This window comes from Aspergillus melleus (genome assembly GCF_016097325.1).
Source record: "Aspergillus melleus strain CBS 546.65 chromosome Unknown contig3, whole genome shotgun sequence".
NCBI lineage: Eukaryota > Fungi > Ascomycota > Eurotiomycetes > Eurotiales > Aspergillaceae > Aspergillus > Aspergillus melleus.
This window is the reverse complement of record NW_025763372.1, coordinates 2,845,786-2,860,918: the sequence shown is the minus strand read 5'-3', so window position 1 is coordinate 2,860,918 and position 15,133 is coordinate 2,845,786. Positions and strand designations below refer to the sequence as shown.

At 51.3% G+C, this 15,133-nt stretch overlaps 6 protein-coding genes across 6 annotated transcripts; 5 read left to right on the top strand and 1 right to left on the bottom strand.

The window, feature by feature from the left end:
* Window positions 1-2,186: 2,186 nt before the first annotated feature.
* LDX57_006040 (transketolase family protein) lies at window positions 2,187-4,660 on the top strand (the record flags this gene model as incomplete). Its single annotated transcript, XM_046087729.1, has 5 exons — window positions 2,187-2,380; window positions 2,437-2,546; window positions 2,617-3,099; window positions 3,155-3,672; window positions 3,743-4,660. The coding sequence occupies 5 exons, from the start codon at window positions 2,187-2,189 to the stop codon at window positions 4,658-4,660; spliced, it is 2,223 nt and encodes a 740-aa protein (XP_045943697.1).
* Window positions 4,661-5,380: 720 nt separating this feature from the next.
* Window positions 5,381-7,062, top strand: LDX57_006039 (uncharacterized protein; the record flags this gene model as incomplete). Its single annotated transcript, XM_046087728.1, has 5 exons — window positions 5,381-5,565; window positions 5,634-5,750; window positions 5,822-6,380; window positions 6,445-6,855; window positions 6,922-7,062. 5 exons carry the CDS (start codon window positions 5,381-5,383, stop codon window positions 7,060-7,062), a joined length of 1,413 nt encoding a protein of 470 aa, XP_045943696.1.
* A 549-nt stretch (window positions 7,063-7,611) lies between these two features.
* On the top strand, window positions 7,612-8,433 carry LDX57_006038 (uncharacterized protein; the record flags this gene model as incomplete). Its single annotated transcript, XM_046087727.1, has 1 exon — window positions 7,612-8,433. The coding sequence occupies one exon, from the start codon at window positions 7,612-7,614 to the stop codon at window positions 8,431-8,433; it is 822 nt and encodes a 273-aa protein (XP_045943695.1).
* A 140-nt stretch (window positions 8,434-8,573) lies between these two features.
* LDX57_006037 (Zn(II)2Cys6 transcription factor) lies at window positions 8,574-10,647 on the bottom strand (the record flags this gene model as incomplete). The annotated part of the gene is made up of 3 exons (XM_046087726.1): window positions 8,574-8,701; window positions 8,753-10,455; window positions 10,532-10,647. The coding sequence occupies 3 exons, from the start codon at window positions 10,645-10,647 to the stop codon at window positions 8,574-8,576; spliced, it is 1,947 nt and encodes a 648-aa protein (XP_045943694.1).
* Window positions 10,648-11,948: 1,301 nt separating this feature from the next.
* On the top strand, window positions 11,949-13,088 carry LDX57_006036 (uncharacterized protein; the record flags this gene model as incomplete). Its single annotated transcript, XM_046087725.1, has 2 exons — window positions 11,949-12,105; window positions 12,163-13,088. 2 exons carry the CDS (start codon window positions 11,949-11,951, stop codon window positions 13,086-13,088), a joined length of 1,083 nt encoding a protein of 360 aa, XP_045943693.1.
* Window positions 13,089-13,537: 449 nt separating this feature from the next.
* On the top strand, window positions 13,538-15,100 carry LDX57_006035 (uncharacterized protein; the record flags this gene model as incomplete). Its single annotated transcript, XM_046087724.1, has 3 exons — window positions 13,538-13,588; window positions 13,709-14,424; window positions 14,497-15,100. The coding sequence occupies 3 exons, from the start codon at window positions 13,538-13,540 to the stop codon at window positions 15,098-15,100; spliced, it is 1,371 nt and encodes a 456-aa protein (XP_045943692.1).
* Between the last annotated feature and the right edge of the window lie 33 nt (window positions 15,101-15,133).

Here is a 15,133-nt window from a genome sequence, read left to right as displayed (position 1 = left end):
GCTAAGATTCCGAGTCAGTCAGGGGCCGAGATCCTTGGTGTTGCTTCGGCGGCGCTGGGGCTTTTGGAGTTGGCAGTTGCCTTGGTTGAACGAGTTCGCAACGCCCACGCCCGTCAAAAGGAACTCGCAGCTGTTCTCAAAAATTACCAGCATGAGATCCAAATGACGACGAGCATCATTAATATTGTGAAGAATGAGGAGGCATTGCAAACAGCAGGAGTGGCGTCAAGTCTTGTGGAAATCAATAACATTGGTGAAAGGATGAAAGAATTTCTCGAAACATTACAACCAAGAGACAAAGGGACTCTCCGTCAATTTACACATCAGCTAGTTCGTGGATCTGATGACGAAGCAAGGCTGCGCACGATTATGGACCAGCTCATTCGGGCAAAACACGATCTGAGTTTGAAAATTCAGGTTGCGAATGTTGGATTAACGCGCAGTGTTGGAGACAGAATGGTGGTAAATGTTGCAACCATTGACCGAATCGATAGTCTTCTTCAAAGCACCTTTGGAGAGGGGAAAGGGCTCAAGATTGCCAACTTAATCAACCGTCAAGTACCCGATGGTAAGGAGAGTGAACTCGCGCAGGAACTCAAGTGACTGACATAGAATAGGTGATAACACGGTGGCGCTTGGCGATGAAGAGCTCGAATGCTTGGGAAACGATGGTGCGGGCTCTCCCACCACACGGTTAATTCTCAATAATGTGACACTCGACCAAGCTTTACAGATCAATGGACCGGTTGGAGAAAAGGGATGGCGAGAAGTCAGTCGGCTAACAATTAAGGACAATTGCGCCAAAGGCAAGAGCATACAAGTTAATCATGCCGTGTCATTGGATGTGTTTGACCGTCTTTTGGCAGCTCGAGCTGCAACAGTATCAGCTGCCAGTACGTGAGAGTATAGAGCATTGTTTAATGTTCAGAACCATGAGCTCATGATCTGATAACTCCACCATCACCTATCCGGAACGGGGCTTATTATGGATATCCGAGAATTTGAATCTTTGGAGGTTTTACAGATTGAACGCAGGGAGTCAATTCCCAATATAAGAACGATCTGTATGCCCGGACCAAGTATATCATATGACGTATTCGTCAGCCAGTCTATGCACGTATATTGGACCAATGTAGTTTGAACCTTGTGATGAATTGATGGATACGGTAACAGTGACAGTCACCCATTAAAAATAAAAGCGGCTGCGAAGAGTAAACACGAAAGCACATACTACAGCAGTAGTTGCATAATATTCGACAGAGCAGCATCAAGTCGGTCAATTACAATAGTTTTATTTGGGGCTGAAAGGGTAGAAATGGATATTCCCAGTGCTGGCTCTGGCCACATTTGTTACTCAGATGTTTAGTGGATAACCACTAGAGCTTTTTCAAAAAGCAATACAAAGATATGGACTCCTAGGTGTTACCAACATGCTATATATGCATGGATAAATTTGACACATCGGACACTCACATCTATTGTAGAATAGACAGACCAAGCGAGAAGGGCTATACCAGTTCCGTGACAAGATGAAAGAGCGAAGGTCTACTATCCAGGGATTTGATTGTTCGATGATAGCAGTATGTCCGAGGATTGGAAGGACAACATAGGTTTAGGCCTTCGTAAGCCCGCCATAGTTGTTGCATCTTCTTGGTGCCTGACTGCCTCAGGCAGCGTTGGTCCACCTATCCCTAGGTTCGACAACAAAGAGAAACATTACAATGGCACGGAAGCGATAGGTATACAAATTAGGATACGGGTCGTGAGCAACAAAGTATTCACTGGTATCCGATCTTGTGCACCGACTAACCTCTGAGAAAACGTAGTCGGTGGGTTCTCGATGCGAGGGCCCGCTGGCCTCGAAGCGAGGGACTCACTCCGGGTATCATGGCCACCCTACCGCAGTAGCAGTATTGCGTGGATTTACCCCAGCGAGAGAATTTACTACCGAAGGGTACTATCAACATTCAATGGCCCATGACTTCGTCTCGATGTCCAACAACCTTTATTCAACGTCAACATAATGGTTTGATTTTCGGAGAGGCGAAAGGTATGGGATCATGTCTGGAGTATAAGAACTGGCTGTCGGCTCTAGCTGCTTTGCCTGCCGACTGCGGTCTAGTATTATCAAGTGCTATACTAAAACAATTGTCTCCAGTGCTACAGCCAACACTCAGTTTTACGCCATGGCACCTGCGCTGGAACTCCTCGAGAGCCCTACTGAGAAACTGCCAGTCAAGGCAGTTTCAAGCATCGGAAATGGAGCCTTTTCTGCTGCTAACCCCAGATTTGAGAGCGCAGATACGCATCAACGAGTGATGAACGTTTTCCGAGCCTTCATTGCTGATGTTTGCCAGCAATACGGCGAAGGCCATGCTGGGTAAATTGACATTTGCTTGAGATAGTCATCAAAGAATAGGGCTGACTGAATTTTAGATCTCCCATGGGTATGGCAGCTATTGGTATTGCCCTGTATAAATATGTGATGAGATATTCTCCAAACAACTGCGACTACTTCAACCGGGATCGATTTGTTCTTTCGAATGGTACGTCCTATTCAACACCCTCCTCACCCCCGTGAAACAAGCGCATGTGGCTTACCATGAAGTGTCGTAGGCCATGCTTGTCTATGGCAGTACCTATTCATGCACCTGGTTGGCGTCAAGAGCATGACACACGAGCAGCTCAAGACCTACCACTCATCGAGGCTCGACTCGCTTTGTCCCGGCCACCCTGAGATAGAGCATGAGGGTGTGGAGGTCACAACCGGACCCCTCGGCCAGGGCCTCGCCAATGCCGTTGGCCTTGCCATGGCCACCAAGAACCTTGCCGCCACATACAACAGACCTGGCCATGAGATGGTAAATAACATGACATGGTGCATGGTCGGGGATGCGTGCCTGCAGGAAGGAGTTGGACTCGAGGCGCTCTCTCTCGCTGGCCACTGGAAGCTGAACAATCTGTGCGTTATATTCGACAACAACTCTGTTACGTGTGATGGATCTGCAGACGTTGCCAACACCGAGAACATCAACGCCAAAATGCGAGCTACTGGTTTCAACGTGATGGATGTGTCCAATGGTGACTCGGACGTTGTCGGTAAGCCTTACATATCGTTTAGCCTGGTAATCAAAGCTCCGCTCACACATACCAGCTGTGGCACGAGCCCTTGCCAGCGCTCGACTGAGTGACAGGCCCACATTCCTGAACATCCGCACCACAATTGGCTTCGGATCGGCCAAAGCCGGCACTGCGGACGTGCACGGAGCTGCGCTCGGAGTCGACGAAGTGGCTAACTTCAAGAGGCGATTCGGTCTCAACCCTGACGAGCACTTCCAGATTCCCGAAGACGTTTACAGCTTCTTCAGGGATCTTCCGAGCCGCGGTGAGGCCCACGAGGCGGCCTGGCAAGTAGCTCGTTTGAGATATCGTGAAGATTACCCAGAGCTAGCAGCTGAATTTGCGCTGCGTGTCGCAGGAAAGATGCCCGAGGACTGGACCAAATGTATTCCCCGCAAGGAGGAGCAGCCAACTGCGCCAACTGCATCGCGCAAGTCTGCCGGCGTCATTACCAACGCGCTTGGAGAGGGAATTAATTCCTTCTTGGTTGGCACGGCGGATCTTACTCCTTCGTGTAATATCGCCTACAAGAACAAAGTCGATTTCCAATCGGTGAGTCTATATGCTCATCGCCCCTGAATCCCCCTCCGAACAGGCCAGTGATTTGCTAACATATAACTAGCCTGACCTTAGAACTACTTGTGGTCTGAATGGAAATTACAGCGGACGATACATCCACTACGGAATCCGCGAACACGCCATGTGCGCCATTACCAACGGGCTTGCGGCCTTCAACAAGGGCACATTCATCCCCATGACGAGCACGTACTTAGTCTTCCACCTCTATGCCGCGGCCGCTATACGCATGGCTGCGCTTCAAGGCCTCCAGCAGATCCATATTGCCACCCACGACAGCATCGGTGTCGGCGAGAACGGACCCACGCATCAGCCCATCGCTGTTTCTGCGCTCTGGCGAGCGATGCCCAACCTCCTCTACATCCGTCCATGCGACGCTGAAGAAGTAGCCGGTGCCTATATCGCGGCTATCCAGGCTACCGAGACGCCAACCGTCATCTCCCTCTCCCGACAGAATCTGACCCAGTACCCTCAGTACTCATCGCGGGAGGGTGCAATGAAGGGCGGATACGTCTTCACCGAAAGCGACAGTGACGACTTTGACGTGACTTTGATCGGTGTCGGCTCTGAGATGGCCTACGCAATGCAGACTCGAGAACTGCTTCTAAAGGACTATGATATCAAGGCACGAGTTTTGTCCTTCCCTTGCACAAGGCTCTTTGAGCAACAGTCGAGGGAGTACAAGCAATCAGTTCTAAAGCCGCGCGCCGAGAAGCCTACGGTCGTAATCGAGGCGTACCCGTCGAACGGATGGGAGCGCTATGCTGATGCTTCGGTTTCGATGAACCGCTTTGGCAAGAGTCTTCCTTCTAAGGAGACCTATGAGCATTTTGGATTTGCGCCGGAGAGCATCGCACCGAAAGTCAAAGACCTGGTGGAGGAAGTTAGGCGTGATGGTATCGGCATTTTGAGGGGTGACTTCAGGGACTTTAATGGGTGTCTGCAGGTTGGGTTGGGGCATTAGATCGGTGACGCAACTCATGGATGATGCGCATGATAAGATTGTATATAATGACACACCTAGAATGAGTATATTGTGTCTTACGTTGAGAAATATAGCATTTTCTCTAATGGCATGTCACCATCGACGGAAGCGTGACCTCCTTTCCCAATTTTGCTCCAGCCGATATGTAAATCACCGTAGCAGCAGACCAAAATTAAGTGCTAACAGGAATGTCTACTAAGGGCAAGGAACTAATCCTTAACGGCAAACAGCAATAGTCTCCAACGAATGCTACCTGGAAAATACTCCTGCTTCGCGGCAAAGGACACAAGCTTTTACAGACGGATTGGGTTTTGTCTGACGTCTTAGTGTGTCTGTTCAGCTGTATGGTAAAAACTATCATGGCCATCCTTAATCATACCAACCGATCCGGGAGCCAGGATTGACGCTAACGAAAGGTTCCACATGGGCCTCGATGCGATGGCCCCCTCATGAACCAATCGGATGTGGTTGCCCAGGCTGCGGAGAGCGGGAAATGTTGACTCTGAAGCTGTGGAGGTGGATATGGGGAGTCCGGGGATTGACGGATTGTATGATGAGCCCAACGGCCATGAGCCCCAAAGCCCTAGCCTCGTGTATTTTGAGTAGCTGAATGAAACATAAACACCGAGCAAGGATGAGGTCGAGTTTTCCTCCTTGTTTCTTACTCTTCTCACATCCGAGCTGTTACAATAAGTGATCATGGACCGCGTGGACGTTGAAGGTCAATTGAAGGACGTCTCTTCTCATGAGATCGAAAATGTCAATATCGCAGAGGCAATTTCTATCAGTCCCGAGGAGGAGAAGGCGTTAGTGAGGAAGATTGATCTCACCCTTCTGCCGACCATCTGGATCATGTATCTTCTGTCCTATTTGGATAGAACCAAGTAAGGGGAACATATCTGACTTGAAGGTTTGGGTTCTGCCTAGCCGACTAACGGTTATGTGTGTGCAGTATTGGCAATGCAAAGATCTCTGGCATGGAGGTCGATCTCGACTTGAGTTCAAACCAGTACTCCATTGCCCTGGTTGTTTTTTTCATAGGCTACGTGGTTTTCGAAGTGCCTAGCAAGTATGATCCTCATATCAACAGTTCTTAGTCCTTAATCTCGAAACATTACCACTGACTGCCCATCTCTACAGCCTTGCCCTGGGCCGATCCCGACCGTCTATCTTTCTCCCGTCAATAATGATTCTCTGGGGTGCTTTGACTTGCGTGATGGCCGTTATCAAAGACTTCTCCCATCTAGTGGCCCTCCGAGTTATCCTTGGATGCGTTGAGGCTGGATTTGCGCCTGGAGTGATACTTCTCCTATCATCATGGTACAAACAAGCCGAGCAGTCGAAGCGTTTCGGTGTGTTTATCTCGGCAGCTGTTCTGTCCGGTGCCTTTGGAGGCTTGATTGCCGCCGGCATTGTCGACGGCCTTGAGGGTGTTCATGGTATTCGTGGGTGGCGTTGGCTGTTTATCATTGAAGGTGCCGCTACTGTTGGATTTGCTATAATCTCTCTTTTCCTTCTTCCAGACTTTCCGGCGACGTCGCGGCGTCTCTCTGAGCGCGAGAGGCAGGTTGCTGTGGCACGTCTGGCAACTGACAATGTGACGGCTGCCACCGCCAATAGCGAGCACCTGAGCAACCTGGATGCTTGTAAAGTGGCCTGTCGTGATTGGCGCACCTGGGCATTCGTTATTGGGTACATGGTTCGTCGATAACCCCAATCCTGCCTCTTCTCTTTAGTCTAGCTGACATTGTGATTCTTTATAGGTCATCGTTGGTTCGAGTACCTTGACGTACTTCTACCCTACCCTCGTAGAAGGACTGTTCGGGGACGCATCCACCAAGAAGGTTAACCTATTGACTGTCCCGATCTATGGCGTGGCTTTTATAGCTACCGGCATAACGGCTTACTACAGCGACATGGTTCCTACATGGCGTGGATTGATCATTGCTGCCTGGTTATCCGTCTCTCTGACCTGTTCGATTATCGTGTGTACAGTGTACAACTACACTGCTCGCTATGTTCTTCTGGTTCTCATGGCTGCCGGCCTTTGGGCAACAAATGGAGGGACATTAGCTTATGCCTCGTCTGCCTTTGCTGGGATGCATCCGCAGGCTCGAGGTGTTGCTCTGGCTATGGTGAACGCACTGGGTAATTTGGCTCAGATTTACGGATCGGTATGTATCTCGCCAATTTACAGTTGTCTCCCAGTTTGGCTACTGGACTAACTGATAACACCACAGTACTTGTTTCCGGAAGATGATAGTCCGAAATATATTATGGGGTTTTCTGTCATTTCGGCCATGCTAGCAGTCGGCGTTGTCGTGTATTTGTTCTTGCATATCTGGTTCCGTCACCAGCTACGGTCGGGCAACATTCATTAGCCATTACTGGGACGTCGGATGGGGTAACAGAATGAAGGTGGTGGTTAGATATGAGTCTGTGATATAGTGCTTAGGTAGAGAAATTCAGAAATAGATTCGACGCACTACATGGCCTAGTAACACCCCAAGATTGCCGTGTCAGTCCCAGAAGTCTAAATTCCAATTCTGTCAATATTTCAGATCAAAACTTAAATCATCCAGATGCTGAATGGCTAAGAATCGTGCATATGAGCCTTGGGGAGTATAGAGGCTGACTCGGCCAATATTCGCGCCGCATGGACTCGATGCGAGGGACGGGCAGACATTGCACGGTGGAGTTGCTCGCTTCGAAGGCCCCAATTGCCTTGACAATTAGTCGATTACTTTACTTGCACGGCTGAGAGGAATTACTTCGCCTATTTGGCGACTCCATTGTCATCGAGCTGAACGTAGAGCTATAGCAGACTTAAAATAGGACGCTCGTATCCAAGTTCCATGCCACTTCATTCAATTTATTAAAAGTTTTCACCTCACAACTACATTACAATGCCTTCAGATATGATCGACAAAATGACCGCTGAAAAATCACCCGTTTTCCTCGACACTCAGCCGGGACCTGATCACGACTGGAAGATCACCCTGAAAGACAAAGTCATTGCCATCACCGGCGCCAACCGAGGCATCGGACTTGCCCTTGCACAAGTTTGCCTAGCGAACGACGCAGCGGCCGTCTTCAGCCTGGACGTATTCGAGCCCGGCGAAGAATTCACCTCGCTGCAAAAGACCAACCCAAAACGTCTATCCTACATTCACTGCGACGTGACCTCCGAGGAGAGCGTCAGCTCCGCAATCGACGCCGTTATCACCGCACGCGGCGCCATCCACGGCTTCATCGCCAACGCCGGCATGACGAAGCACCAACCAGCCTTTGACTTCAGCCGAGCTCAGCTCGATCAATTATTCAATCTCAACGTGTTCGGCGCCTACTCCTGCGCGACGACCGTCGCCCGCCGCTTCATTGATCTCGGTATTAAGGGTTCCATCGTCTTCACGGCCTCTATGACTTCGTATCGCCCTAACCGTGCGGCGCCTTCGGCACCCTACGGTGCTACCAAGGCTGCTGTGCGCAATATGACACATACGCTAGCCATGGAGTGGGCAAAGCATGGCATTCGTGTCAACTCTATCTCGCCAGGTTTTATCAAGACTGCTATGACTTACTTTGTGGATCAGGCGCCGGACTGGGATCTCAAGATGCAGTATTACGGGGGAATGCCGAGATTGGCGGATCCAAAGGAGCTAGGAGGTGCTTATGTCTATCTGCTTTCTGATGGTGCTTCGTATACGACTGGTATTGATATTCCGGTTGCTGGGATTGTGGGGGCGTGGTAGGTGTTTGGATTTGTGATATGAATGGAGAGCAGTGACGATTCGAATGAAATAGTATTCAAAATAGATATCTCCAGTTCGTTTATTCCAGCTCCGCCGTATACATAGCTCCCCATGACAGAAGCCTGGCAAGCACCGTAGCTTCATTCCTGCCACAATCTTCTGAGCTCACCTACAAGCCCCCGAGCTGGAAACTTGCTAATCCTCAACATTCTCTCTAGAATACGAAGCAACTCGCCGCGCATCTCAGGCGACCGAACAAATTGGCCAACTGGAAGAGTCTCGTCAGCAAAGTACACAGCGCAGTCAAAGCAGAACTTACCGCCAAACAAAGCCTGCACATTCACAAACGCCATTGCAGATTCATGCTCCCCGCAGGCGTTGGCAATCCCGCACACCATCTTTACACTGTCGGTCAGCTGCTTCTCGCGCTGACTATACGCATTTAGTCCACCCCTAGTAGGCTGATTGAGTAACACTGTGGCACGTGCGAAACTGTACATCTGCATCGCGCCTGCGTGGCTCGGTGGATGAATCCATATCGGCGGGAATGTTACCTGCGAGTCACAATTCCCTGCAACACCCACTGTGACAGGCTGATATGAAGCAGGAAGAACACGATACCAATCATCGAGTGCACGCAAGAGTCTATCCCCATGCTCAATTCTGGGTCTAGGATCTCGATCTGCTGTGTCATCCGACGCGGCATACGCGACACACTGGCCGCAGATATAGACAATTCTAGTGGCCAGCGCATCAGAGTCTAGCTCCTCGAGCGGTTTCCGAGCTCGCCAGAACGTTAGTGTTGGTCTCCCTGCTCGAAAGGCTGCCCAGATATCCTGTCGCAACCATGCCCACCAGACGGCCCGTCTCAAACCGTCCACCGACTCGCCGTCGTTGTCTTGAGATCGCTGGATCCAGAAAGAGCCTCGTAGGTGCTTCTCCCAGTCTCCGCTGGTGCTGGTTGCGGCGCTGTCGGCGTCGAACATCTCGTACGTGCTGATCATGGTGGCAGTCGCTAGGATTTCTCGGGAGTCTGTGTAGGAGGGATAGAGTAATGTTTGTGAGAGGTATTGTAGCGTTTCGTAGTAATAATGTGTAGCCATGTGTGCTGGAGTAGGGGTTGGTTCAGGCGGCTGGCCAGTTGCTGTTGCCGCTGCTGTTGCCAGCGAGGATGGCGTATTCACATTTGAAGCAGCAGGATCGCCCGGGGGACTTTCGCTCGGTACATGGTTCAGACCGAGAGACTTGTGCTTGGCCCCGACAGCAAGTATGGACTTCAAGAGCCCTGTATTTCGCAGTGCAAGATGTGGAACGACATTGATAAAGTGTCGAGCAGGATCGAACAAGTCTAGGATGGGTCCGACAACTTCAATGTAATATTGAAAGAATTCAAAATCTACTGCCGATAGTTCTATCCTATTCGCTGTGTTCCAAGGCTCCAGCACCTGGGGATGACCCACGAGAGAAGCTTCGATTGCCCCGTCTTGGTATTGCGAAACGTGCTGCTGCTGCTCGGAGCGCCGGTCAGCTAGCTCATAGTGGTCCTCCAGATCAGGCGCTGGTGACTGTCTACGAGAAAGGGCCAGATCGGGGAACTTCCATCGTGGATCGCCCGTTGGAGCATCGTTCCGGCGTTGAATATTGCTGATTGCATCCCGGGCTAGCAAATCGTACCACTCCAAGGGGGAGATGTTTAGCAAGGATACCTGGCTGAGTGAAAGTGGAGAGGTCGAGAGACCAGAGTCCAACCCGGGCAGCCCCTGGTCACTCTGAGGCGTCTCAATCGCACCGTTGGGGTGGAGTGCAACCGAAGCTTCAGCAGGGGCTGGGCAGGTATCCTGGAGGTATGCTACCACATCATCACTCGGCTGCTGCTCTTGAGGACCTGGCTGTGTTCTTGGTGGCTCGGGGTCGGTTGCGTGTCCGATAGAGGCATATCGACAGATTCGATTCGACTTGGAGCATCGCAGGCATGTGGGCTTACCGTCGTCGCACTTCACTCGTCTCTCTCTGCAAGTGAGGCTGTCGTGCGTGTAAGCGAATGAAATGCTCGCTTAAGGGATACATTTAGAGTTGACTCAGCTCCCTATTTACTCACCATCCGGTTCTCGTTCTCAAGCCGCGGGCACGAGACGGTCTGATCCGGCGACGCTTGGTGCCTCTGGTGATGTCTCCCGCCGTTGAGCTCTGTCGTGCGGTGCTCGCAGGATTCATTGGGGCTTTACGGCTGTTTTGGTTTCGCTTCGAGGACACTACGAATCCATTAACTAAATATTCCTGGGCGTTTATCATTGATTACCCCGCGTTCTGGAGCCCCACTTGTAGCATCCCCATGTGCTCGGCTCCTGTTGACTCTATCCATGGGACATGGAGTACTCCTCATAGGGTTAGGGTTACCCTCAGTCCCCCATACTCCCGCTGGTGCCGATCTGGAGAAAATCGGGTTTGATGAAGACAATATGATGTAGACAGGAAGTTCTCCGACCTAATTGTGGTAATCGAATAGCAAAGCTCCTTCGCGATGGACTTTCGGCAAGATACTCCGTAGACTTCTACACAGCCCCAACGCTTACCACTCTCTTGGGCGCCAGGGGTTTGACACCGTCTCGAGGCCACCTTTAGTGCCTCGGGGATGGACTTTAGCACGAAACACAATTCCAATTGCTCCACACAATCCCCGGCTTGGCTCCACATATTCAGCTAGCAAGGCCGAGATTGCTGGATCGCCAATCAGGTCCACGTAAACGATGGGGCCCCGTACACCGTAGGCTCTCGATACGAGTCCCACTGACATGGAGCCTGAGAGTCCTCTTTTGAAATATGCCAGATTAAAAGCTTCAACTTCTATGAAGAATCCGACTATTGGCGTTTCATGCCAGGACCTAGCATAGGCGCATACAGCGTAGAGGGTGTGGTGAGTTCAACCCTTTGTCTGATCTGATCGATTTATATCAACGAAAGCATCGAATCCCCTCCTTTTACCGCGTCTTCCATCAGCCCTAATGTTCAGTCTGGATCTTTCATTTCAATCGCAACTTGTGTGCCCGGGGTGTCAACAGCCCATTTGTCCTTGTCTGATTTGACAGCCTCAGCAATGAGTTTCGTATAAGCCTCAAGTATTCTCGATCAGAGAGCCGTAATGCTAATCGGTGACTTTTTCTTCTATGGGACTCTGTACTGCCAGCCTCTTTTGGCAAAAAATATCGAGAAGAGAATTTTGGATACTTCAGAACTCTCACAGGGTTCCAAGAGGTAGAATCAAGCAAGTGGTGAATGTCTTATTTGCCTTCGGTTATGAGCGGGCAGAGGCGCTTAGACAAGGCGGGCAGGGTTCTGCCAGATATTCCATACCGCCTTCTGAATACATGATGGCTGTCTGGATAACCGAAAAGGGACATGCGAGCAGGGATTGGGGATCATGTGATTGCCGACGGGTGACCGCGACGTGGCATCGTTGTCTGGCTGACTGCTTTGTCTTCCGTCGACGCGTCGCATGCGCCCGGCGATCTCTCACAATGAGAAAAGATCGTCTTTTCCAGGGCCTAGGCGAGCAATTGGGAGAAATCACCCTCAACGCCATCCGTCCGGCGGAGAGAGAAGCCGTCACGAAAGCCGGCCTGCAAGTGCTAACGTCGTACAATCTACTTTGGAAAGGATCGACGGTGGTGCCTGGTGCGTGAGATCGATTCCATGTATCATATCTGATAACATAGGACTCATCATGCGCAGGGTTCCCGCCCATCTGGCACCCCGCCAATGCGCCCAAAAAGGTCAAGCCCGATAGAGGCACATACCTAATGGACCCGGCACGGCATTGGTATCCTAAGTTTCCTCTGGAGCCGCTGTTCCGGGCATTGCGGATCACGAAGCCGGAGATGAAATTGAACAATGTCGATCTGATCACGGACCGACGTAATCTCCGCCAGTTGCTGGACTTTGTGGGTGGCAGAACGCAGAGGCCCTTTCGCATCGGGGTAGGAGTTTTCAAAAACACAATATTGTTCTCCTGTGCATCGGACCGAAGGGCAATGATACGCGCTCGCAATTTCCAAGGACATGGCTATGAGTTTGAAAAGGTGTATACCCGCCGACCGTCACTCCTCAATCATAGCCATACTCACCATCGGGTTATTAGCTACACGATAGGGGATGTCAGGACCATCCTCCGATACGAGGCCGATGGCTGCACTGCCTCTGGGAAAGGCCTTTCTCGACAATCGGTTCTATCCTCTAGTGGAAAGTCTTCGACGGGTACCCAAATCCGCAAATGGGGGGCGTTGGTCGACCCATCACAAATTGTTGAGATAAAAACGGGGCCCATCAGAAGGAGGCTGAACGGCACGAAGACTCTAGAACAGCTTTGGCTTGCTGACACGCCCATTCTTTGTTCCGGAAGATACGATGAGTCCGGCTTGTTTACCGATGTCACTGAAGAGAACTGTTTAGAGTCGGGAAAGCTCAGCGAGTGGGAGAAAGGCCACCAGAACAAATTGCAGAAGCTTGCCGCGTTACTTCGACTCATTGTGAATACGGCGCATTCAGCATTATGGGATGAGTGCGCGCTAGTTGCATCGGAAGGGAGATTAAAAATCTTCGATCTGGCCGACCAGAGTGAGACAGCACTCCCTATCGACTTAAGGTCTATGTGGGGGTAGCCTAGGAAAGCAACCCGCCTGACGTTCACTATTCCTGAATCATCTTGCTTTCAGTACTCACACTTTCCTGCCGTCAACCAGGGCTATGTGTGTTTAGCCAGTCGGCACAATATCCAACCCCAACTGTCCGGCTCTCTCTTCGCTGTGTCGTCTTGCTCTGGTTGAACCGGGGCTATCAATGAACCGGGACCCTTTCGGAACGTCCGACCTGATCACCTATCTAATGAAGCTATGCCATGTGATTGACATTCACGATGTCGGAAAAGAGTGACGGATCATTGTGCTCTTGTGTACAGCTGCTGCGATATCGAAGTTTACGTGTCACAGTACTGAAGTAAGGGGTAGTAGCAAGGGATACGACCGTGTCCAACGTTATCCTCACTCCATCCCGTTCTATTCTAATGTCTCATTCAGTGATTCGCTATCAAACCAGCTCTCTGATGATTACAATGCCTCTCAACAAGACCACGGCCACCACTGTCACCAAGGATGTAATTATTGTGCGTCCCCTTACTCTCTCCCTCCAACTCCATCTATCAGCTCCGTCCACTATCCAGAATCCCAACACCCAAAGAACCTATCTTCCAATTTCCCGATCACCTACTAACCCCGCCCTCCAGATCGGCGGCTCCCTCTCATCTCTCATGCACGCCCTCACCCTCCACCATCTCGGTTGCTCGGTCCTCATCCTCGAACAAACCCCCTCCCACGCCCCTCCCTCACACATGGCCGGCATCGCCATCGGCCCTGCCGTCCTAGACCTGCTATCCCGGTTCGACCGCGCAAGTGATATCCCCCTCGGCATCCCATCAGACTCTCTCCAGACTCTAGACGCAACAGGTCACGTCCGTCCCTTCCTTCGCCTCCCCCGTCTCATGACATCCTGGGATGCGCTGTACTTCCGGCTACGCGCCAACTTCGACGGTCTGCGCAGTGAGTACGTCGCAGAGCCGCCGGGTCCGCGGGCCCAGCATGGAGAAAGCATTGAGAGCGCGTCTGCGAGGGCAAAGTATGAGATTGGGCAGAGGGTTGTAGGCGTGGAAGAAGACACGGTTGGTCGTGTCCGTGTCGCGGTGCAGGATTGTCGAGGCGAGACCGAGCCCGCGACCGGACGCGAGTATCAGCTTCTAGCCGATCTGGTGATCGCGGCTGACGGGGCGAATTCAATCGTTCGGAAAATCTTTTCAGGGTCCGGGAATGGGGACGGTGATAGACAGTATGCGGGCTACGTTGTGTGGCGGGGTGTTGTGCCGGAGAGCCAGGTCAGCGAGGCTACGAGGAGGGTGTTTAGTCGGAACATCACCTATTCGATCTTGAATGGCACGCATGTCATTGTGTATGTTGACATCCTATCCACTACATACACATAATCTATTGCAGTCTCACCCTGCTAACTTAACCCATGTAGGTATAACATCCCCAGCCCCAACGGCTCCATCGAGCTGGGGACCCGTCTCTTAAACTTCGCCTGGTACACCAATGTTCCTTCATCCTCACTCGACGAAGTCATGACCGATGCGTCCGGCAAACGACATCGGATCTCGTTATCCCCGGAACACTTTCAATCGTCGATTTGGGCCCGCCAACGATCTATAGCAAGAGACTCGCTTCCAGAAGCGCACCTTGAAATCATGAACCAGATCTCCTCGCCGTTCGTACATCTCATCACTGATTTCTGGTCGCCGCGGACTGCGTTCCTAAACGGAAAGGTGCTGCTGGTAGGTGATGCCTCGGCGTTGCTTCGTCCGCATACTGCCTATGCGACGAGCCAGGCAGCAGAGCAGGCACAGTTGACGGAGGGGCTGGTGAAAGGGGAGATGGGGTGGAGGGAGTGGGAGAGGCGGATCACGAGGAAGACATATGTAAATTGGAGGCAAAGTATCTGGTTTGGGGAGTTCTATCAAAGGGGGTGGGTGAAAGGATTCGGGAGTGCCGTGCGGTATTGGATTGCGAGGGGGATGGATGTGTTGAGAAGCTGGATGAATGGGTTTCATCATAGTTTGGTGACCTAGGACTTCTATTTTTCCTGATGTGCAGAGTATGGG